Source organism: Psammomys obesus, unplaced genomic scaffold, assembly GCF_907164565.1.
Source record: "Psammomys obesus unplaced genomic scaffold, mPsaObe1.curated_primary_1811, whole genome shotgun sequence".
Lineage (NCBI taxonomy): Eukaryota > Metazoa > Chordata > Mammalia > Rodentia > Muridae > Psammomys > Psammomys obesus.
The window spans coordinates 183,911-208,632 of NW_026593286.1; the positions used below are offsets into that span (position 1 = coordinate 183,911).

General features: G+C 45.3%; 2 protein-coding genes across 3 annotated transcripts in view; one reads left to right on the plus strand and one right to left on the minus strand.

Annotated features, from left to right (window-relative positions):
* Nucleotides 1–284, minus strand: part of Atg4b (autophagy related 4B cysteine peptidase) — a 29,998-nt gene extending 29,714 nt beyond the window's left edge. The window contains exon 1 of the mRNA XM_055616633.1: nucleotides 201–284. Coding sequence (XP_055472608.1) covers nucleotides 201–210 — 10 coding nt within the window. The 5' untranslated portion in view covers nucleotides 211–284. The remainder of the gene's footprint in view (nucleotides 1–200) is intronic.
* Nucleotides 285–483: 199 nt separating this feature from the next.
* The window catches only part of Thap4 (THAP domain containing 4), a 51,593-nt gene continuing 27,354 nt past the window's right edge, over nucleotides 484–24,722 (plus strand). Inside the window, exons 1-2 of one of the 2 annotated variants that reach the window (XM_055617067.1) lie at nucleotides 484–792; nucleotides 3,336–4,474. In XM_055617067.1, coding sequence (XP_055473042.1) covers nucleotides 716–792; nucleotides 3,336–4,474 — 1,216 coding nt within the window. In that variant the 5' untranslated portion in view covers nucleotides 484–715. Of the gene's footprint in view, nucleotides 793–3,335; nucleotides 4,475–20,380; nucleotides 20,457–24,722 lie in introns of those variants that run through there. The other variant, XM_055617068.1, reaches the window with a different exon arrangement.

Genomic DNA, 24,722 nt, shown 5'->3' on the forward strand with positions numbered 1-24,722 from the left:
GAGCCGGGGAACCCACAGGCTGGGGCGCTCCCCAAGGGCCTTGGAGGCGCCGGAGGCCGTGGCGTTGACCGATGGCCCCGCGAACCGGGTACTGCGCGCTGCGGGGAGGCGCGGCCCGTCCTGCTAAACACACCGGCCTCCGCCCTACGGGGCGGCCACAAGAGCCCGCTTGCGACAGGGCAGGCGCCCGCCCTCCTCACCTGCGTCCATCTTCCCCGTCCGGCCGCCGACTGCCCGTGGTGTCGCTCCGACGGACCACTGCGCGACACGGCGACGGGAAGCCGAGGTAGCCAAGCGCGGCGCAGCGGAAGCGCGGGCGTCGCCATCTCGCCGTACGGCGGTGAGAGCGCGGAGGCGGGGCCTCGGCTTATGTGGTTCCCGACGGGACCAAATCGCCCCGCCCCCTCACCGCCCCTTCGGAGCATCCCACCGCTTGCCCGAGGAGCACTCTTCCGACGCCGCCATCTTTCCGTACGCCCCGTCACCCGCGCATGTCTCGGTACGGACTCGCCGCCTGCCGTGGCCGCTACGCTGCCGCCGTGGCCCGGCAGCCCGAGCGCAGCGCGCTGCGGGCGGCAGCGCGCAGCCATCTTGCTGTACGGCTCGGCCGCGGCCCACGTCCCGAGCTGTGTCGCCGCGCTCCCTCGGGGCGGGTCGGGCCAGCGGGCGGGCGGCAAGGATCGGAGCCTGGCGGCGCCCACGATCGAGGCCCGCAATGGTGATCTGCTGTGCGGCCGTGAACTGTTCCAACAGGCAGGGCAAGGGCGAGAAACGCGCTGTCTCCTTCCACAGGTACGCGGCCCGCCTCCGGGTCCGCCACGCCCCCGCCCGGGCCGGGCCCGCGGGGAAACTGAGGCCGCGCGGCGGGCCGAGTTCGGGGGACTGGGAGTCGGGGGCCGGGTAGCTAAGCGCAACTGAGGGAGGTGGACGGGTCGTGGGGCTTTGTGACCTTGGCCCGGACCGCCGGCTTTGGGTACCCGCACAGCTATGCCTCGGGCAGAGCGACCGGAGGCCCCCGCCGCCACCTCCACCAACCGGCGCCGCACTGATTTGGGGCTGACGCTGCCAGTTTCAGGAGCCTTCTGCAAGGGCGCTTCCCTAGATTAATTCTGCTCTTTGGTTTCGAGCAGTTCTCCGCTCTTGCCTCGGCGGGGCAGCCCGCCTGGAGGTGTGTGGCAGGAGTGCGGCCCGGCGCACGCAGCTCTACTTCCTGCATCCATAGTCCTTCATCGCTCTCCTTCGTGGTCCTGCGGTCCGGGCACTGGCACTGAGCACCTCCCGCATCCAGCACTCTGCCAGAGGCCCGCGGGAGGACCGTGGAAGGGCTTTCGGAGGTTTCTCGAAAGGTTCTCTGGTGGCCCCCAGGCGGGCCTTGCCTTCCGAAGGCTTTCAAGACTCCCCAGTTCAGTTCGTCCTCTCCTGCGATTTTCAACAGCAGTGAACAGCAAGCGAAGGGACTCTGCCTTAGAAATCACTTCGCACATCCTGCTACCTCTTAGTACCTGGTGTTAAAATTTAAAGATGGGAATGACACGTGTCCGTTGAAAGTACACAGGGTTACATTGAGTCTCAGGTCGTACTGTCTGGTTCAAAACAAAACCTGGTAGCGTTAAACAATCTTATAGATCAGCCAGAATGTTTCCGTAACAATTTCATTTAGAACATGCCCCAGAAGTTTTGTTAACAGTTTTTGAAAATGAGACAGAGTTGAAAGGATCATTGTTGGCATTCTCGATGTTCTAAGGTATGGAGGTAGACAGTGCTGGAATTGGAGGCGGGGGAACTCTAGGAATCTAGCTTATTAAACATTGAGAAAGAAGGTTAGAAGGTCACATTGCTTAGAACGTACAGATTCATCCTGTTTAGAGCCAGTCTTGGTCCACAGCAGCCTCCTCAGGTGGGACCCTTAGCAGTTGAGCTAGCCATCAACCCTACCATGTGTAGCCAGTTTGGTCTTAACATATCTCGCCTTAACAAATGATCATTAAATAGCTCATTAGATGAGAGAAAAAAATTACCAAGTATGTTACTGCGCATCTTTTTTTTTTTTTTTTTCCTGCCATTTTTATGAGTGTTTTGAGACCAGGTCTCATTGAGTGGCCTTGTTGGCCTACAACTCATTGTTAAAGTTTATGCTGGCCTCAAACTTGGGGCAGTCCTCCTGCCTCTGCCTCCCAAGTGGGGGGATTGTAGTCATAAGCCACCACAAACAACTTGTTGCTTTTTTTTTTTTTTTTTTTTTTTCTTCCTTTTGAGACAGGATCTCTCTACATGTCCCTAACTGTTCTGGAACTCGATTTGCAGACCAAGCTGGCCTTGAACACTCAGAGGCCTGCCTGTGTTCCAAGTGCTGGGATTAAAAGTTTACACTACCACCCCAGCCTATGACCAGCTCACTCAGCATAACGTCCTATAGGTGTACCTAGGCTCCTAAAGGAACAGTTTTGCTGCCTAGTAGAAGAAAAACCTAGGATCACAAATCACTCTACCAGTGAGCTATACGCCCAGCTCTTTTTCCTGTTTTTGTTCTCTCTTTTTGTTTTGAGACAAAATCTCAGCAGAAGCTGGCCTCATAGGTAGCTAAGGATGACACTGAGGCCTGAATCATCCTACTCTCACCTCCTGAGTACTGGAATTACAGCTATACACCACAACACTTGCCTCTTTTTTGTTTTGTTTTGTTTTTGTTTTTGTTTAAGAGACACTTAAGCTGCCTAGATAGGCCTCGAACTCATTCTGTAGCCAGGGAGATGTTGACTTTGTGATCCTCCCGCTTCAGAGTAACTGAGGAGATCACAGTTGTGCACCATTAGGCCTGGCTAGAGCTTTTGGGTCTTAATGGGAAAGCTGTTTCCTATACCCTTAGCTACTTGAGCCTCAGCTGTGGTTGGTATTTAGCCAGGCCTCTGAAATATTTCCTGGTCTCTTGCTCCCAACTCTATTGCCTGGTTTCTCATTAGGGTTGTAGCACCCAGAAACCTATTTTTCAGGTACCAGATGATTTGGTCAGTGGTCCATTTGTGAAAGCTATTTCCTGTTGTCCCGGATTCTACTGAGCATCCTTTGTGGCCAGAGTCATTTGCCACACCTATAAGGGGTATCCTTTGTTCCTCTCTAACCTATAGACTCAGGGCCCTAAAATATATACAGTAGGGCTTTTCCTTTTCATTTCGGTAATAACCTGGAAGATGGTCCTGAATTCCTTATTAGGTTTTAAGCAGATGACATCAGTATGGGTTTGGCTGCTTACAAAAACACTTGATTTGCTTTGGTTGATGATAGTTTTAGAGGAAGGCATCTCAATATTTCTAAGTACTTTGTTATGTGTCCTCCAGGTTCCCCCTAAAGGACTCCAAACGACTGATCCAGTGGCTAAAAGCTGTTCAGAGGGATAACTGGACCCCCACTAAGTATTCATTCCTCTGTAGTGAGCACTTTACCAAAGACAGCTTCTCCAAAAGGCTGGAGGACCAGCATCGCCTGCTGAAGCCCACGGCTGTGCCCTCTATTTTCCACCTGTCAGACAAGAAGAGGGGGCCTGGAGGCCATGGCCATGCTAGGAGAAAGACCACAGGGACCATGAGGGGCCACACAAGCGCAGCAACAGGGAAAGGAAGCATGGGTTCCTCAGGGTCCTCCAGTGATAACTTGATGTCCAAGCCTGAGTCCCGAAAGTTGAAGCGAGCTTCTTCACTGAGTGATGCAACTCCCAAGGCCACCCCAGGTGCTGTCAGCGAGCAGCAGGGGCAGTCTCTGGAAAGAACTCCAGGAGATGGCCAGGCCGCCCCAGTGGCTGGCACCCGGGAAGGATCAGAAGTGTCTGCTACAGAGGCTGACCCCCAGAAGGCTTCTTCCTCTGCCGATGCAGGCGGGGCAGACAAGAGTGGCATTTCTATGGACGACTTCACACCCCCAGGATCTGGAGCTTGCAAGTTCATCGGTTCACTACATTCTTATAGTTTCTCCTCTAAGCACACTCGAGAGAGGCCATCTGTCCCCCGTGAGCCCATGGACCGAAAGAGGCTGAAGAGAGATATGGAGCCAAGGTGCAGTGGGAATAGTGTGGCCCAAAGTCCCCCAAGTTCCTCACTTACAGCAACCCCTCAGAAGGCTTCCCAGAGCCCCTCTGCCCCTCCTACTGATGTAACCCCAAAGCCAGCTGCAGAAGCCGTGCAGAGTGAACACAGTGATGCTAACCCCATGTCCATCAACGAGGTCATCTTGTCAGCCTCAGGGGCCTGTAAGCTCATCGACTCCCTGCACTCCTACTGCTTTTCGGCTCGGCAGAACAAGAGCCAAGTATGCTGCCTGCGGGAGCAGGTGGAAAAGAAGAACGGAGAGCTAAAGAGTCTTCGGCAGAGGGTTAGCCGATCTGACAGCCAGGTCCGCAAGCTGCAGGAGAAGCTGGATGAGCTGAGAAGAGCAAGTCTCCCCTACCTCCCCTACTTAAGTGGCCTGCTGCCCCCCAGCCATGGTCAGTACTTAGCCTGGGTACTCCCCTGCCTTTCTTAATCTGACTAGAAGAGGTTTCTCTGTGGGCTATGCATTCCCTGTGATCTCGTGAGAGTGCTCATTGGTGTAGAGCAGACCTAGTCACAGGAGAGGCCTATGTGCATAAAGATTCAGCATTGCAAGTAGCCAGGCTTGGTGGACCACATCTTTAATCACAGTACCCAGGAGGCAGAGGCAGGTGGATCTGTGAGTTCAAGGTCAGCCTGCTCTATGTAGTTCCAGGACAGCTTGTAGTTCTCAAACTTCCTTATGCTGTGACCCTTTAATACATTTCTTCATGTTGTGGTGACCCCCAACCATAAAATTGTTTTTGTTACTACTTCATAACTATAATTTTGCTACTATTACAAATCATAATGTAAGTATCTGTGTTTTCTGATGGTCTTAGGTGACCCCTGTGAAATAATCATTAGATCCACAAAGGGCTTGTGACCCAGAGGTTGAGAACCACTGACATAGAGACCTTGTATCAAAACAAAAATCAGAATCAAGTCAGCAGGCAAGATCTTTGATTCTTGGCCCAAAGGCTTTTCATGGAAGGGGAAGGACATCAAGAAAAGTAAAACACATGAATATTTCTTATTTTTAGCTGGGCTGGGGAGACAGAGTCTCACTGTGTTGCTCTGGATGTCTTCTGACCTTCACTCACATCGCACTGTGTAGGCCAGGCTAGCCTTGAACTCACAGAGATCCAGGTGCCTCTGTCTCCCAAATGCTGAGATTAAAAGTGTGAACTACCATACCCAGCCCTAAACTAACTCTTTTTAAAGAGTTTAGGAAAATTGGTTGTGGTCACTCAGACTTGTAATCCCAGAACTGAAGGCTAAGGCAAAAGGATCTTAATTTTTGAATCCAGCCTGAACCACCTAGTGAGATGTGAGTGAAAGTCAGGGGAGAACTTGCAGAAATCAGCTCTCTCCATCTACCACGTGGGTCCCAGAGACTAAACTCAGGTTGGCAGGCTTGGCAGCAGGCACATTTACCAACTGAGCCATCTTCCTGTGGAAATTCAATAATAGATAAGCCAAGGGAAGATTTAGCCAGGTGTTTAGCACATGCCTGTCATTCTAGCGCTTGGGCTGAGGCAGGAGGATTGCCATGAATTTGAGTTCAGCCTGAGGTACATAGTTCTGGGTTATTGAGTGAGTCCCTCTTGTCTCCTCCCCCTAAAAAAAACAAAAAGGAAAAAAAGTGAAAACTTTTTACATACCTCCCAAATTTTATCCCTTGTTGGTGTTTTATAAGTTTTGGTGTATACATCTTAAGTATTTATTAGCTATGTTTTTGGTTCTCCCATTATTTTACTATTTTTTAAATTTAATTTTTTAAATTGCATTACTCTGTGTGCATGTGGGGGTCCAGGAAGAGTCCTTTGGCACACACGTAGGCCTGAGGACAGTTTGGGGAGTTGGTTTCCATGGTCCCAGGAAGTGAAATCAGGTCCTCAGATTTGGCAGTAAGTATCTTTACTTGCCGAGCCATCTCACTGGGCCTGTTTTATTTACTTTTAAAAATCAATTTCTAGGCTTGGCATGGTGGCATGTATCTTTAATCCCAGAACCCAGGAGGCTGGTGGATCTGTGAGTTCAAGGCCAGCCAAGGCTATATAATGAGACTCTTGTCTCCAAAAAGATAAAGTAAGAATGATTTTGAGTTCTAGGTACTCTTTACAGAATAAGGATAGTGTGGGTAGTGTTTAGTACATGAGGAGAACGTTTCTGACTGCATTCACTTTATGTGTATCAGAATTTGCCAGGACAGGTATGATTGACCCACCTGTCTCCTAGAGCAACATTTAAGGGCCTTCTAAACCTCAGTGGCAATAGTGAAGCCTTTGAGTGCATCCTGAGAAGAGCAGCCTCAGTCACAAGCTGAGGTGTCTGGGCATACTGCTTTTGTAAATCATCATCCATGATGTTGCTTTTGGTGTCCTTTTCCTGTGGTCACTAGTACAGAACTTTCTGAACAATTAGCCGTGGTCTACATTGTTTCCATTTTTATTATTATATTGCTTCTTTCTCCTTGCTTTGATTTTACTTATTCTGGCTTCTGAAAGCTTCCTAACCTAAAACCTGAGTTCTTTTTTACCTGTGTACCATACTAGATTTGTTTTATGTTGTACTCATTGGTTACCAATATTTTGTCATCTCAGCCTTGAGTCCATCTTAATCCTAGAGCTATTCTAATGGTGGTGATGGCCTCTGAAGAGCAAGTGTCTCTGCTTTAGACTTGGGTTCAGAAGAAAGTGTGCTCTGGCTGGTTACACTGTTGTTCTCTCCCCCCCCCCCCCCCCCCCCCCCTAAGACTGCAATCGCCCTGGTATGAGTCAGCAGATCTATTGCCTCACTTCTTGTACTCAGTCAGCTGATTTCTACACAGGTGAGGCACTCTCTTACTGCAATTCCGGAGGTGCCTATTTCTTAATATGTGTCTGTTAACTTACTGGTTTTGGTTAGTGTTTTGAGACAGGTTCTCCTCGTGTAGTCTAGGCTAGCCTTGAACTTGTGGTTATCCTCTAGCCTCAATCTCCCGAGTACTAATACTATACATCTGAACCACCACCCTTGCCTGTATTTGTCAACTTTTGCTTTAGGCTTCAAAACTTGTTAGATTTGGTCATTAATATAGAAAACCTTTCTCTTATTTAAAAGCCTCATAGTTTGAGATTCAGTGTCACTTTGTTGCTCAGGCTTCATTCCATCTTTTTGTTCTGCTTCAGCCTCCAGTTCCTCAGTAGTTGGGGTATCAGGACTTAATCACTGCTCCCAGTTCAAAGCTTCTCCCTCCTCCAGTTCTTTCTTTCTCTTACAGTGTAGCCAAGTCTGGCCTTGAACTACTGATCCTCCTGCCTTACCCTCCCAAGTACTGGGATGATAGGCTTGGGTAACCACACCCACCTGAGTATTACTTCTCTATCTCCATAATTTCAGTCTTTCTTATAGATACACTTTTGATTGAACTTATAAGAGTTGCTTCATAGAGTACTTAAGCCTACTAATAATTATCATTATCAGTAAGTTGGGAATTTTATTTTTAGCCTTTCCCTTTTTGTTGTTAATATGTCTGTTTGGCTTTGGCGATGGTATCACACTGCAGTTCTAGCTGGCTTGGAACAAAACTGTGTAACCCATGCAACCTCAAACTCAGCGTCCTCCTGCTTTGACCTTGGAGTGTGTATATTGTAATCATGAACCACAATCCCCAGTTTGTTACTTTGTTTTAAAAACAAACATGTAATGCTGGATGTGGTGGTACACATGTCTTCAGGATGCAAAGACAAGATATTCAAGATTTCAAAACCATACTGAGCTACATGAGACCCTGTCTCAGAAAGGAAAAAAAAAAATGGAACTATATGTATATATGCAGTCATCTTTCTATGATTGTATAGACCTGATAAGTTAATGTGTATTAGCCTCCCCAGGTAAGATAGTCCAGGGTCTTGGTTTGTATTGCTTATATTTTTACCACTTAAAGTAAGCAGTAAGTATTTAGTTTTAAAATTATATTCTGGTGGCTACTTTATTCACCACTGTGTACATACCCAAGTTTGTCCTTTTTGGAAATATCTGTTCACCATCCCATTCCCAGGCTACTGAGATCTCAGCCTCATACCTCCCTAGGGCCTTGCAGGGTCCTCACCACTGAAAAACAGACCTTTCCTTGGGCCATTTTCCTTTAAGCTTACTGTTCCTTTAAGCTACTGGCTTTTTAAAAAAGCAGCTGTTCCTGGCCTTGAATCATTGTTCCCCTCATACTCCGTCATCCAGTCCTGGACACCCTGTACACTCTTACTACTATGTAAGAAGGGGCAAGTTGTGTATAAGAGGTTTTTCTGGCCTTGAGTATGTAGAATGTCACCTCTTGTATCTGGTATGGATCTTGTCATACTTGTCTTGTGTGTTGTTTGACCTAAAAGCTCAAATTTCAAATGTGGAATTTTGTTGTTGTTGTTTATTCTGTCTTGGTGTGTTGGAAAAGGATGAGTTGGTTTTCTGCAACATTACTCAGTGAGGTAGAGGATTGCCCTCTGCTATGTAAGAATGATGTCAAGAACTGACAGGAGATAAAGAGGAAGAGACACAGTAGTCAGAGATACTAGCTAGGACCTGAGAAGGAACAGAGTGTCCAGGGCAGAAGACTAGAGCTAGGCCTGAACCCTGGGGAGGATGGTACCTCTGCCCCTCCAGGAGCAAAGGCCTGGGACACAGGCTGCTGCAGGGGAATTGGGCTTAAAGTGTGTTCAGGTGCCATCACAGGGTTTTGAACAGGACCCATGCTAAAACTGGGATATGAGATCAGAGAGTATGGAGGACTGGATGAGGGATTGAGCTGGCTCTATTTCCAGAAGAGGTTAAGAAAGGGGCTCTAGGCTGTGTGTGAAAAGGTGGTTGTTTTTGCCTCTGGTCTCACTAGGGTTGTGGGATAGAACCCAGGGTAGGGGGTAGTGTATGAGAGGGGAGCAATGATGCAAGGCCAGGGACAGTCACTCTTTAAAAAGCCAGTTAGCCTTGATGGGAGAATGATAAGTGGACAGTAGCCTAAAGGGCCATGGCACTAGGGAAAGTCCTGTTTTTCAGTGGTGAGGACCCTGCTAGACTCTAAGGAGGTATGAGGCTGAGATCTCAGCAGCCTGGGAGTGGCATGGTGAACAGGGGTCAGGTGGTCACTGCCTATGTCTCTGCTTCTGCCATTGAGGCGGCACTCAAGAGGTCTCCCACATTGGACCCCTGGCCAGTCAGCACACTGTTTGCTGTTGGTTTCGTGCTCCATGCGTCAGCTGATCTCTACTGAGAAAGAATCCTTCACTGGAGAAGGATTGCCTTGGTCACTCTTTAGGTTTAAGTAAACACAGCTATCCATATGTTTATTCATTACTTTTTTTTTTTTTTTTTTTTTAGCCAGTGTTGTTTTTAACAAAATCTCAAATGTGCGATTTTACCAATAAAGACTTGGGAGCTAGATGCTGAGGTGAAAGCCCACTAGCTTAGCTCAGGGAGGCTGAGAAAGCATCGAGCTGACCTTCCTCCTTAGGCTGACATCCCAAGAAAGGAAGCGTTCCTTCTCCATGCAATCTCAAAAACCCTGGATGTGGTGTTTCATGCCTTTAATCCCAGCACTTAGGGAGGCAGAGGCAGGCAGATAGATCTCTGTGAGTTGGAGGTGAGCCTGGTCAACAAAGTGAGTCCAGGACAGCAGGGCTTATACAGAGAAACCCTGTCTCGAAAAAGAAACAAACAAAACCCCCCTCAAACTCAATGTTCCTTCTGTACCTGTGCATCTCTCTATCGTCCTCCTACCCTTTGTTTGTTTTTTTTTGTTTTGTTTTGTTTGTTTTTTTTGTTTTTTGTATGTTCACTCCCTGTCAACTGGTTGCTTGCTCCACGCCTATGGTTGACTTTATTTAACCCTGTTCAAGCAGAAAGCTTTTGTATTAAAAGTGTGTGCTAGGGCTGAGCCAAACCCTGTAATAAAAATTTTGGGTTCTTTGTATGTTATGTAAGTATGTTTTTGTTTCAATCTGAAGTATGGTATTTTAGTTTGTCCACACCTGTTGTCTTGCTCAGAGCATGATCTTTGCCAGCTGGTGATGGCCTTCCAGGTGCAGCATAGAGAGGGGCATGGTCTAGGACTCTGAGAGTATAAATATGAGAGCCAAGAAAGAGAAGGGGTGGCTTTCAGGGTGGTGTTCAATGTTGGTGTGTGGTGTGTAGCAGTTTGGAGAAACCAGAAATGATATGGAGGTTTGGAGCACACAGAAGGAGAGAAACTCAGCGGCGTGGAGGAGACTGCTGGCTGCATCTGCGGTCGACAGAGATTGGTATAGAGCCCTAAAAGAAACCCTTGACCCTAACTAACAGGGCGAAGTAAGGGGTCTGGGATCCCTCTCCCCACTAACCTTTTCTCTCTCCTACTTAAGGTTGGGGGTTGATGGGAAGGAAGTAGAGGCCTAAGACCCCCAAATAAAGTAGAATTTTAAAAAAGAGTGCTACAGATGGCTTTCCACTACAGCACTCCCTCACCACAACTAGAATAGGTTTTTCCAGTAGACAACACAATCTCGGGGTTCACACTGTGATCAAATATCCTCCAACAAGCCAGTCCTTTTACTTCAGACAATTTGCCTAAGCTAGGCCCATGGGCTTAAGGCTGGAGCCCTTCAGAAGTGTGGTAGATTCTCCTGTGACAGGGTACTTGTCCTCTGGCCTCTTAGACCCTTTATTCGAGAAAAGCGCAGGCTTTTCTGGGACCTATTAGGATAATGTTTTCTGTCTTTGCCTGCTTGTCCCCCTCCTGACTGCCACTGCTCACCTTACTTTGAATTGACTCCCCAAAGTTGTCTTCTTTTCCTTTTACAGATTGTCTACATGTGTTTTGTTTTACATTTATTTAGTGTTTATAAGGGAGGGTGGTATATGTGTGTCACATGGCCAAAATATGGAGGTCAGAGGACAGCTTGTGAGAGACTCAGTTCTCTTTACCGCGTAGATCCTGGAAACTGAGCTCGGGTCACCAGGTTTGTTATCAGGTGCCCTCACCAGCCTTTGGTTTTGGTTTTATAACGCAGAGTGTGCCTGTATATCCTAGGATGCTCAAGAATGCCTTCCGCCTCCTGAATGTTGTGATTACAGGCCTGTGCCACCATGCCTGGTTTACACTTGGATTTTTTTTCTTATTTCATGGGTATAAGTATTTTGCCAGGGTGAATATATATGTACCATGTGCCCAATAAGGGCGTTGGATCCCTGGGAACTGGAGTTGCAGTCAGTTATGAGCTGCCATGTAGGTTCTGGGAATTAAACCCTGGTCCTCTAGCAAGAGGAGTTAAGTACTTTTAACCACTGAGCCAACTCTCCAACACAGGTTTGTTTGTTTTTTTTTTTTTTAATATATGGTGTTATATATCCCCCATAGTGTTTGTGTATGCCTAGTGCCCACCAGGGCCAGAAGAGGTTGTTGGGCCACCTGGAACTGGAGTTTATATGGTGCCAGGAACTGACTGAACCCAGGTCTTCTGTAAGACAGCCAGTGCTCCTAACCACTGGGCTATCTCTCCAGCCTAGGATTTTAGTTATAATGAAGTCAACCTGTTTTCTGGAATCTGAAATTTCTGCTAAGAGGATTCACACACACACACACACACACACACACACACACACACACACACATCCAGACCTGTAGAAAATGGGGTAAATGTTCCATATCAGCTATCCTTCATTTTGTCTCAGAAGTATGTCTGAGATGGTGGCAGGGCTCTTTGTCTCCAGTCCCATTACTTTGGTGGGTGTTTGCTAACGATGGTTTGTCCCCTTTCTTTGGATGTCAGAATCAAATCTGCACTACTGTATGTCTGTTAAATACTGATTTTGCAAGTGTGAAAGGGCTAATCAAAGGTAGAGCAGTTGTCAGTCATGCTGATGCTAGACATTGCCTGACTCTGAGCCAGCCTATAGGAAGGATAGGTTCTCAGAACTCACTTTTTATTTATTTCAGGTTTTGTTTTATTTTGTATTTTTCCGTTGGAAGGGAGTTCTTTCTTATCTGAACTGAGTGGGCTCCCAGGCCCTGTTCTTACCAATTCTTACATGGGTCATGCGTTTGGTATTCTAAAAGTTAGCTAATTCAAGGTTTCCTAGATTTTCTCTGTGTTTTTATCAGGAATTCCATAGCTTTGCCTTTTTACATTTGGGCCTGTGGTCCGTTTTGAGATGATTCTCCATTACTGTAGAATTACAGGACTAGAAATGGAGTGCTTTGTGAGCCTTGCGCCTAGTGTGCTGTTGGCTAGTATAGATCTTTCACCTTTCCACAATTCTTAAGAGTCATTCTGCCATTGTCTCCAGAATATCTGGTGGGACTCTGGCATGCCCAGTACTGCATCTGTAGATCAAATTGGAAAGAACTGACATCCAACAATATTGGTTCTTCATAAACTTTTTCATTTACTTAGACTTTATGTCACCATTTGCCAGGTTTGGTACTTTCCCTTAAAACGTATACTTTTTTTTTTTTTTTTTTAATGAAAGTTAAGATGGCTCAGCAGGTATAGGGGCTTGCTGCCAAGCTGATGACCTGAGTTTAATCCCCAGGCCCCACAAGGTAGAAAGGGAGAAAACAGACTCTGCCCCTGACCTCCAAATATACACTGTGGTACACAGATGCCCACGGACATACACACATGTGCACACTAAATGGACAAATAAATAAATAAATAAATGTTTAAAATTCATGCATATATATTTCATACATATGTATTTCATTAGTTATGCCTAAATATTCCCTTTTTAATGCAAATGTGAATTTTCTATTATAGGATTAATTATAGAATTACAGTTGTTTACTGATAGCACACAGCAAAGTGAATAATTTTTGTACATTAACATTGTATCCTAAATCCATACTATAATTGCACAATAGTTCCAGGGGTTTTTGGTAGATTTTCTGAATTTACTACAGTGATGTCATTGATAGACAAGGGCACCTTTTTTGGAAGTTTGTGGGGGTGGGCCATTCAAGACAGGGCTTCTCTGTGTAGCGATGGCTGTCCTGGACATGATTTGTAATCCCATCACTCATGAGGCAGAGGCGGCAGATCTCTTGAGTTCAAGGACAGCCTGGTCTACAGAGTGAGTTCTAGGAAAGCGAAGACTATACAGAGAGACTCTGTCTCTAAACCACCCACATGTAGAAGTAAGTCAGAGGACAACCTGCAGGAGTCACTTGGTTCCAACGATCAAACTCAAGTTATCAGACATGGTAACAAGTACTTTTACCTGCTGACCCATCTCTGAAGTCTTTGCTTTGTTTTTAATCTATGGTGCCGTTGAGTATTGTGCTACAAATGATGAGCCGAAGGAATGAGGATAAAAGTTTTTACCAGACCAGAATTGATTACAAATAATCAATTTAATAAAGAACAAATTTTAATAAAGAATATATACATTGGACAGAAACACAGTGGATAACTTTTCAGAAAGAAAAAAGCTCTCTAAAGGGAGGCTACTTCTAGAGCAGTTAAGAGAAGTGACCTGGCTTGTCTCCTGGCTGTTTGTATGGGGTCATATTTGAATAGGTATAAAGAGGACAGCTCACAACCTTTTATTTTCTTTTTTCCTTTAAGTTTATTTTTATTTTATGTGCATTAGTGTTTTGCCTGCATGTGTGTCTGCATGAGGGTGTTGGATCTTCTGAAACTGGAGTTGTGAGATGCCATGTGCGTACTAGGAGTTGAACCTTGTGTCCTTTGGAAGAGCAGCCAGTGCTCATAACCACTAATCTATCTCTCCAGCTCACTATCTTGTAGGAAATTTTATAACACTACCTGTCTTCCCTGAGACTAGTTAGGTGCTAGTTGTTTGTATAAGATATCATAAGTCTTTTTATTTTAATTTTTTTCACAATTTATTCATTATATATCTCGACTGAACCCCCTCCCTCAACTCCCCCCGGTCCCTCCCTCCCTCTCTCTTCCCTCCTTATCCCCTTCCTCTAGTCCACTGAAAGAAGGAGTTCTCCTTTGCCATCTGCCCATAGCTTGTCAAGTCTCATCAGGACTGCCTGGATCCTCTTCCTCAGTGGCCTGGTAGGGCAGTATCAGGGGCAAGTGACCAAAGAGCAGGCAATTGAGTCCATGACAGAGGCAGCCCCTGCTCCCTTACTCAGGAGTCCAGATGGAGACTGAGCCTGCTAATCAGCTACATCTAAACAGGGGTCTAGGTCCTCTCCATGCTTGGTCCTCGGTTGGCCCATCAATCTCTGCAGGACACCCTGGGCTCAGATTTTTAGCTTTGTTGGTCTCCTTGTGGCAGTCAATTTTCTTGATTGATTCCACTTACCAAAGCTGAATCAAATCAGGTAAATAAATTAAATAGTTCTACATTCCCTAAGGAAATAGAAGTAGTCATCAAAAGTCTCCCATCCAAAAAAAAAAAAAAAAAGCCCAGGACCAGATGGTTTCAGTGCAGAATTCTACCAGACCTTCAAAAAAGAGCTAACACCAATACTCTTCAAACTATTACACAAAATAGAAACAGAAGGAACATTACCAAATTCATTCTATGAAGCCACAGTAACCTTGCAAACCAAATTCAAAAACACGTCAAAGATATCATCCACTATGACCAAATAGGCGTCCTCCAAGGTATGAAGGGGTGGTTCAGTATACAGAAATCCATCAATGTGATCCATCACATAAACAAACTGAAAACACACACACACACACACACACACACACACACACACACACACAAAATCATCTCCTTAGATGCTGAAAAAGCATTTGATAAAATATAATATTCATTTTTGTTTAAAGTCCTGGAAAGATCAGGGATACAGGGCACATACCTAAACATAGTGAAGGCATTATACAGCAAGCCTATAGCCAGCATCAAACTAAACAGAGAGAAACTTAAGTCAATCCCACTGAAATCGGACAAGGCAAGGCTGCCTGCTCTCTCCATATCTCTTCAGCATAGTTCTTCAAGTCCTTGCCAGAGCAGTAAGACAGTTAAAGGAGATCAAATAGGAAAAGAAGTCTTTTATTTTAAAAGTTCTTTTTTCCAACCAAGGACTATTCATGGAGATAACCTAGAACCCTGACAATGCAGCCACTTCTGATGAGAACTGATAGACTAAGATCAGAAAGGAGAGGAGGACCTCCCCAATCAGTGGACTTGGGGAGGGGCATGCGTGCAGAAAGGAGGGGGGAGGGTGGGACGGAGAGGGGAGGAGGGAGGGGCTTATGGGGGGATACAAAATGAATAAAGTGTAATTAATAAAAGTTAAATTTAAAAAAAAGTTCTTTTTTAATTACTACATTTAGGGGCTAGAGAGATGGCTCAGTGGTTAAGAGCACTGTCTACTCTTCCAAAGGACCCAGGTTCAATTCTCAGCACCCACATGGCAGTTCACAATTGTCTGTACCGCCAATTCCAAAGGATATGACACCTTCACACTAATGCGCATAGAATAAAATTAAATAAATTATTTAAAAAATTACTGCATTTAGTTTTAAATTTACGTGTGTGTGCATGCATGTACCACAGCACACATGGAGGTCTAAGGACAACTTGTTTGAATCAGTTCTTTTTACCATGTGGGTCCCAGAGATTGATCTAAAGTCACCAGGCTTGGCAGCAAGCACCTTTACTCACTGAGCCATCTCACTGGCCCCACAAAAATCTTTTAGTATTCAAAAACATTAACTTTTTATCAGAAGTATATTTCTGAACGTATAACTTTTATATCTTTCCCACACTTGTTCCTTTCTGTTCTTTTGTTTATAAAATCACTGATAGAATTTAGGCTTTCTTTTGAAGCAATAAAAGCCTGGACATACGCCACATCTGATCACTTGTTGTGTTTTACAAAAGAGATCTTTCTAGAGGATGGTAGTAAAAATGAACTGTTACTGGCTAAATTTTTTTTTTAATGTCTAACCTAAATTGCCTGGTGGCATTGTTCTTACAGTGCAAAATTAACCTTTTATTTTCACAAAGTTAATTAATTTTTTAGATTTAGTTGATTTATGTGTATGGGTGTTTTGCCTTTGTGCATGTATGTTCACCACCCTCAGGTCAGAAGAAGGAGTTGGATACTCTTTAACTAGGGTTACTAATGGCTATGAAACACCATGTGGGTCTAGAAACCAAACCTGGGTCCTATACAAAGCAACAAGTACTCTGACCTGTGGAGTCAGCTCCCCCTAAATTCTTTTCTGCATCTTACAAATTAAAAGGATTTAGGACCAATTGTCTGTATTCTTTCTATTCACAGGTCAACTTGAGTTCAATCCTTGGGGGAGGGGAAGCTTATCTTATAAACACATCACATGTATCTAAAGAAGGATAACAAACAAATAAGCCAAACAATAGGCTCAGGCAACAGCTGGACCAGGCAGAAAGGTCAGGGGTGAAGCCTGTTACATAGGTTTAGGTTAAAGAAATGAGCTGGTTGGTGTTGGTAGAAAATATTTCAAGGATTGATCCAGGTTCTCCGGATAGGGGAGAGTTCAGAGGGACCTCTACTGCAGTGGGATAGGAGGAAGGAGGAGGAGAAATAAGAAGACAGGTAAGTGGGAAATAGGTGCATTCTCAGAGACAGGGAATTTTTCATGGCTTTTCATGGTAAGAACCTAATGGTCTTCCTGATTCCTGGAGCAGAGTCACTAAGGCAAAGGGTGACTGGTGGCTGAGAAACCAGGGACTGAGCAGGGGCCAGGGTGAAAGAATCTGGTGAGCTAGGCCTTGTGGCCCACACCTTTAACCCCTGCATGGGGAGGCAGAGGCAGGCCTGATGTACAAAATGAGTTCCAGGACAGCCAGGACCCTATCTTAGTCATTATCTAGTGAGATACGGATGACACTCCTCTCAGATCTGAGGGTGCTATGACAAAGCCACAAAGGCTTGGAATTCTGAGTCCTAAACTATGGCAAAAGAGATCTAATTGAAGAACACAGTCGCAGTGCCATGAAGTGGCCAACATTCTTAGTCTAGGAGAGGACTTAAAGTCCAGATTTTGTAACAGAGGAAAATGAGCTTAGCTTTGTTTTGTTTTGTTTCCTTTTGAGAGTCTGAGGATCAAACTTACCTAGTTTTTGTGATTACATTCTGGGCATGGGTCAGAGGAGATAGAGGACACAAGACCTAACACAGCTCCTACTGGAGGGACAGTGTTCTCCCTGAAAGCACCGTCTAATGTATTGAACCTCCTTCTATGTGTCAGGTAGACCTAGCCTTACTGCACTGACTTTCCTAGTGAAGACATGGCACTCCAGTCCTCAGAGATAAAGTTTGGTTTTCTTCTGGAGCTAAACCCATCTAGTTGGTCAGTCAAGAACGACTCTGAAGGGCTGGAAGCTCACAAACTGAAATTAGCTACAAATTGGCTAGGAGGGGAAGAGAAGCTCACTGTCCTGGAGAGAGTAAAAACCTGGCTACCTGTAGATCTCAGATAAGGAAGGAGATGAGCAGGTGCAATTATGTCAGCCACATTGCTTACTCCCACTCAGAGTGTGGGAAAGGCCAGGACTGGAAAAGGAAAGAGAGAAGAGAGGTCTGAGTCATTACAGTATGTGGACTCAGTATATCCTAAACAGGCTGTCACTGTCCCTATGTCACATATTGGGAGTGAAGAGGGTACCCAGAAGGAAGAAAAGTAGCCCCTTTCTCTTGTGGTATGGGATGAAGGAACTCTAATTCATGCCTTTGTAATGGCAGCAGGAGTGAATCTTGATTTTTGACCAAATTATCTGGGCTGTTGCAGGTAATGTCCTCCTGAAATATCTACTTAACTCAGAAGGGTGGTACAGTGTATCATATGGCAGAAATCAGGGTCATAGGCATAAGTCGCCGTCTTGAGTGGCTAACAGTTGGATGGTTCTTAATTTCTGCAATGGCTGGGGGTTCTCTTGCATGCGCATGTTTGTCTTTGGTTTCTCCAAATCCTCTAGCACTCTTGCTCCTGGCACTCTTTCTGCTGTGGGGCCTTGCAGCTTGATAGTAGGTGTAGAGAGAGAAGTCACCTGTACTTTTCGGGTTGATGTCAGCCTTGGAGTGACCTGTGTTTCTGAGCCATAATCTTCACAAGTTTGTCTTACCTTTTATATAAACCCCCTTGGGTAAAATGGAAGATGGGGAACATAAAAGGAGAGTCCTTCCCTAGCTATGTGCCCAGAGTTTGTATAGTAACCCATAGCTACTGTATCAAAGATATGAAGTGATTTTTTCCCCCTTTGCTTTTCATGGTGTGAACCTGTTGGGCTTCCTGGAGGCAGTACAGATAGGCTTCCTGGAAGATATGGGTAAGAGACTGAGGACTGAACCTTGCAGGTTCTCAGGCTTGCCTCTCCATGAAGGTCACCTGAAGTCCCTGCCAATCAGCATCTCTTAGTTTCTTCTCCAAGAACATTGATCTGAGCTGTAACTGTATTAGGGGACCTGCCAGTAGACTTGTTTCCTTGATTTTTCTGTATTTCTTTCTTTTGGTTTTTCCAGACAAGGTTTCTCTGTGTAGCCTTGCTGTCCTGGACTCACTCTGTAGACCAATCTGGCCTTCATCTCACAGAGATCCACCTGCCTCTGCCTCCAAGTGCTAGAATTATAGGTGTGTGCCACTGCGCTTGGCTTCTTCTGTATTTCTTGTAAGATGGAAATATGATCGATATTTTTTTCTACCTCCCACCCCACTTTTCTCTCTCTATCCTCTTCTCCACTCCTTCCCCTTTCTCCCTCCATTCCCAGTCTTGTTTTGTTGGTTTTTGTTTGTTTGTTTTTGTATTTTGATTTTTATTGAAACCAGATCACACTGCCTAGCCCTAACGGTTCTTAAACTCACTACATAGACCAGACTGGCCTTGAACTCAGAGATCTACCTACCTCTGTAGGGATTAAAGAAAGTCACATGCCACCAAGCCCACCTCCCGTCTCTCCTCTCTCATTTCTAAACAAATTCTTAGTAATGTCATCCTGGCTATCCTGGTGCTCCCCTGTGGGGCCCATGCTGAACTCTGGCAGTGTTCTTGCCTTTGTCTTTCAAGTGTTGGGATTATAGGTATAGGCCACCATACTAAAGCCATATACTCCTCAGAGTTGAAACTGGAAGCCCCCACATCATTGATAAATGTGTTCATTGCTAATATTTGAGCAGGCTATTAACTTTAATAACTTACTAGCTGTCATAGGTTTCTACTGCTGTGATCAACACCATGGCCAAAAGCTCCTTGGAGAGGAAGGGATTATTTCAGTTTACAGTGAAGTCAAGGCAGAAACTGAAGCAGAGGCCATGGTTGCTCAGCCTGCTTTCTTATACCATCCAGGACTACTTGCCTGGAGGTGACACTGCCCTCAGTAGGCTTGGCCCTCTGCCATCAATCATGAATTAAGAAAATACCCTACAGACTTACCTACAAGCATTCTGGTGGTAGCATTTTCTCTTCTTCCCAGATAACTTTAATTTGTGTCAAGTTGACCAAATATATAAATAAATAAAAATCAGTGTATGTCACTTCAATAATACTCAGTGGATTAACGAGATAATCAAACATAATCTTTGCAGAAAATAATATTAGAGTCTGTTATGTATGTTTTGTTGAATTCTGTAGGAGTATTTGTTCTATTTTCCATTCATTATCTCTGGTTTTCCTGAGTCTGTGTGCCCCTTTCCATTGTGAATGATCAGTTGGACCTTGCTGTCATCTTGATACTAGTGGGACCCAGACCCTACGCCTCCTGCTACCCCATGCCTCCTCAGTACTACTGAGCAGCCAGCTTCCACTAGGGTCCTTGGTGGTGTGTAGTTTTTAACATTGCAGTACTGTATGATTAGTGTCATTTTCTCTGCTTGCCACAGCAGGAAACAAAGCAGTGATGTGAAAATAAGAATCATGAAGGATTTTGCCCCCAGGTCCCAGAAAGTATATCTACCCATATCCTGTCACCAGGCCCCAGAGCCCATTTGCTGACTAAAAAACCCCCATGTTTAAAGCTAAGCTAAACAGAACAGCATTCTTAAAGACTGAAAAGTATATTAGGAGTCTAAGCTTCTGGCAAATGTTCCTGAAAAAACAGCTTCTGTTTTGTGCCTGCCTTGCTGTGCTTTCTGAGTGAGTGAGTTGGTTTCTCCATTCCATTCAGTGGAAACAACAGGGGTTAGAATTTTCACTTCTTATCTGGATGGAACAATTAACTTCTGGCCTGATCCTAACTCTGTTTCCAAAGCTCCTTTAGCTCTAAAATTCTAGGATTTCCCAGGCTGTCTTTGTCATCATTTTTCTGAGACTCAGTCTTTTATACTAGACTACAGTTCCCAGAATGCTCTCTTTGGATTGGCATTCATTTCCTGCAATGCCTTAACAGCCAGGTGCACACATTTCCCGTCAATTGGCAGAAAATAACCTTGAGGAACCTTGACGGAGTGTGTCGGAGTTCAGGAAACTTAGGGATGGGTAAGCCTGCTTTCAATGTTTAGGCCACTTATTGTAGAAAATTAAAATTTTTATTTTTGCAGTTTAAGATTTTGATAAAAAGAAAAATTAAATCAAAAGAAAATTCATAGAAAAATCTGTCAGTTTTTAAAAAGAGATTGAAAGCTACAAATAGGCTAGATCCTTATGCTTTTTTCTTCCTGGTGAAGCTGAATTTATATACAGTAAAACACAAAGTTCTTGAGGCTGTAGTTTGATGAATTTCGGCATATGTAAGATCCACATACTGGATATTTGTGTTATAGAATGGTTTGATTGTCTTCACTCTCTGCCCCACATGTCAGTTAAAGCAAGGAGAGTGGCCAGGGCTGGCAGCAGTTCCCAGGCAGGGGTTCTTGGGTAGTGGAGGAGGAGAGAAAAGGAGCCAGCCCACCCAGTGCAGCTGAAAGTTTACTGCCAGGGTGGAAGCACTGATTGGTCAGCGCCCACCTGCTGTCACTCATCCAACTGGCATCCTTTAAGGACAGCAAGCAGGGAGTGGAGCCAGGGCTCAGTGCTAGGTGCTGCTTTTCAGTCTCTCGTGGACCATGGACCTCAGCACTGAACGTCCTGATTTGTTTCCATTCGTGCATTTCCTACTCTTCATCAGAGAATCTCATAGATTTGTGTTTCCTTTCATTTTCAAGTGTCACAAACCAATTCATGAACCTTGCGTGCCATAGAATTGGTGGTGCCTGAGGTTTGCACTTCTTCCTCTAGAATGACCTGTTGAACTCCTGTTTATAAAGTGGCTTTCATAGCCTTAGTGAATTTTTCCCACGCCACATTGACTCACAGGTATCTGCTTAATGGGCTTTAGCCAGAATTTGGGCAAGGCAGCAAGCTGTAGCACTCAGCAGTTTTTCCTACATTCTTTTCAGGTATATGCTCAACCAGTGCCATGGTACCCATTTACTAAGCAGGCCACACCCTGGTGATGCCAGCCAGCCTGAGGCTGCTATCTATTTCTGCCCTGTGGCCTACACATCTTTCCTGTGCCCTCCTGCCCATGCCCTTCCTTTCCTTTTGTGTCCTCCCCACCCTATCTTGTTGACATCTCGATTTTCTTTACCACATGGCATCCAATGCCTTTCCCTCTTCTGGTTCTGATAATTCTGTTCTGCCAGCCCCAAATTTGCAACTTGCAGTTTTTCCTCTCTAATTAATTATTTCCCTGTCCAGGCCCCCAAAGCTCCTAATAGACAAGACCCCTACTTGAGTCAGGCCATGCTTGATACCCCTCAGCAAAGAAGGAACAAACTACAATATCACTGAAAGGATAAAAAGGGTATACTGCAGCCTATACCCCTCCCCCCAGGACATCAGGCATAGCTGGGCCCTACTCAGACCCATAGGCCCAGATGCCATGCAGTGTGCAGCCTTGCCTGGTAGCCTTGTTCTCCATCCCTGCCTAGTCCTAGCCATGCAGCCCCTCAAATCCCCTCAATGTCTATGTTCCCTTTCCAGTTTCTTTACAGTCTCATCCTCTGTGGGCTCCTCCTATCTGTGCCTTTGTGATACCTTTATTCCCATTTAATCAGAATGCTGTCAGTGTCACTACCTAGTTTTTATGTATTATTGGTGTTTTGCCTACATGTATGTGTGTGCAACACAGTGTGCAGTGCCTTCAGAGTCCAGAAAAGAGCATCAGATCCCCTAGGACTAGAATTTCAGATAGTTCTGAACCACCAGGTAAGTATTGCAATCAAACCTGGGTCCTCTGGGAGAGTAGTCAGAATAGGCTTTTAACACTGAGCCATCTCTCCAGCCCCTCCACATAGTATTGGGAAAAGGTAAGCAGGTACTCAAGGGACCAACCCTGCTTCTCCATGAAAACCTTCAGGCTCTGAGGGCTTGGTTCCTGCCCAAGCTTTGCAGAAAGCACACTTCTGCCTAGGTTAATATGTACTGTACCATGTCCACTTAGCTCTCACAGGTATTTCATGTCAGGCTCTGTTGTTTGGTTCCTCTTGCTCTTTGTTGAGCTTGTAACTGAATACTTGCTCAGTGGGATAGTTTCTTAGTACTAGTTGCTTTCTGGAACCTGTCCCAGGGTGACTCTAAACAGCATGAACCCTATTCTGAGATGTAGCTGAGGACTATACAGATTGGTCCAAAATAGCCAGTGCCTTCTCTGTCCTTACCCAGAAGAGGAGAGGATAAAGGAGGGATGAAGTAGGGAGGGCACAGTAGTATATATAGGTGGAGCACCAAAAGCCATCAGCCCCTGACACCTTGGGGACTTTGGACACTGTACCCAGCAATGCTAGACTAACTAGTACACCAGACGGCCCCACAAGAATATGTGACTCATACCACCAGTGGTTTAAATTTGAACAAATTTTTAGAAAGCGGTTGTTATATCCCCAAATTGATATTTCTGGATTTACTGAAAGAGTGAAGTTAGCAATATTGAAACAGTAGATTCAGATTCATGTCCCAGCATGTCAGTAGCTGTCCTGGGCTGTTAGGTCATTCAGGTCTCTACTGAGCCATCTCTCTAGCCCCTAACTTAAACTTCTTAACAACCACTTTAAGAAGGTAAAAAAAAAAAACTAGTATAACTAGTTTTAATAATTACATTATTTGACATCATCATCCAAAAATATTATCTCACTAAATGACCAGTGATTTTTTTAAAATAATTTATTTAATTTTATTTTATGTGCATTAGTGTAAAGGTGTCAGATCCGTTGGAATTGGCATTACAGACAGTTTTGAGCTGCTTTGTGGGTGCTGGGAATTGAACCCAGGTCCTTTGGAAGAGCAGACAGTGCTCTTGACCACTGAACCATCTCTCCAGTCCTGTGACCAGTGATTTTAAAGTTCTGGGATACTGGAAATCACTTTGGGTAGGGTTTTGGGAAGCCTATGGATATGCCTGGGCTAGCCACATCTCTAATGCTACAGAGTTGGCCACTTCAGGTGTGCAGCAAGCATAGGGTACTGGAAGCTGAGCCCAGCTACAAGATTCTTACCGCCCCTGTTCTTTCCTTGTGGTCTTATCAGTTGGCCCTGTATCTTCTGCCATGGAGAAACACTGACTTGTTTTCCCTCTCTGTCATGGGAACCCTAGACATTTCTCAAGCATGGGGTCAGGCAGTGCTACTCTTGGGTCTGACTTCTTTCACATAGGTACCCACCCATGTTGTACATCTGGAAACTAGTTTGCTTTTATGATTGAGTAAGATTCATTATCTAGACGTGCTGTGCTGTGTCTTGCTCAGCAGGCATTGGATGTGAGTTCTGCTTGTGGCTATGGTAAACAATGCTGCTGCCAATACTTTAGGTCTGACTCTGGTGGGTACTTCATTTCTGTTGGGCCTGTCCCTGAGGGTAGAGCTATTGCTGGGTCCTGCTCCGTGCTCACCTCTTAAATGGTTTTTAATGTTTTTTAATCACTTTATTGTGCCCTATAGTTTGGACTTTGTGGGTAGGGGTGTGTTTTGTTTCGCAGAGTTTCAAATCCAGGGTCTTGAGTGTGCTGATAAGAACTCTGCCCACATCTGTGCTGGGAAGCACCAGCATGTCTCCCATGAAGGAGCTCTGCTCCATTCACCTGTGCTTCCATATCTTCACTTTTACATTCTTTGGTTGTTGGTTGGGTGTATTAGTTATTTTTCCATTGCTGTGATTGACTACAGCAACTTACAGAAGAAAGTTTATTTGGGCTTCTGGTTCCAGAGGGATATGGCAAGCATGGTGGCCAGAACAGGAAACTGAGACCTCACATCCTTACCCATAAGCACAAAACAGAGCAAGGCCATACCTCCTAACCCTCCCCAGATAACAGTGCCACCAACTGGGGACCAAGAGTTCAAATACCTAACACTATGAAGATCATTTCTTACTTAGACTGTTCTGGTTTTTGCTTCATTTAGCTTCCCCAGGTTAGGCCCACTCACATCTGACCTTTGGGCCTTTTGTGTTTATGGAGAGTGGTCTTGCAGAGGCAGCAGTCTTGCTCAGGATTTTCAGGGTGTCTTACCTAGCTTAAGTTCATCCCTGGGACCCAGACACTAGGGAAGCTGAGCAGGATGATCTTGTGGTCAGTCTCAGTCACACAGTGAGACCTGACTCAAAAACACAAAATCTTAGGGGCTGACAAGATGACTCGGTGGTTAAAAGTGCTCACTGCTCTTCCAGAGGACCTGAGTTAATGTCCAACACCCACTGGGAGAGTCAGTGGTCCCCTTCCACTCTGAGTTCTATCTAGAGATCCAACTCAGCAGTGAGCACCCTCACATT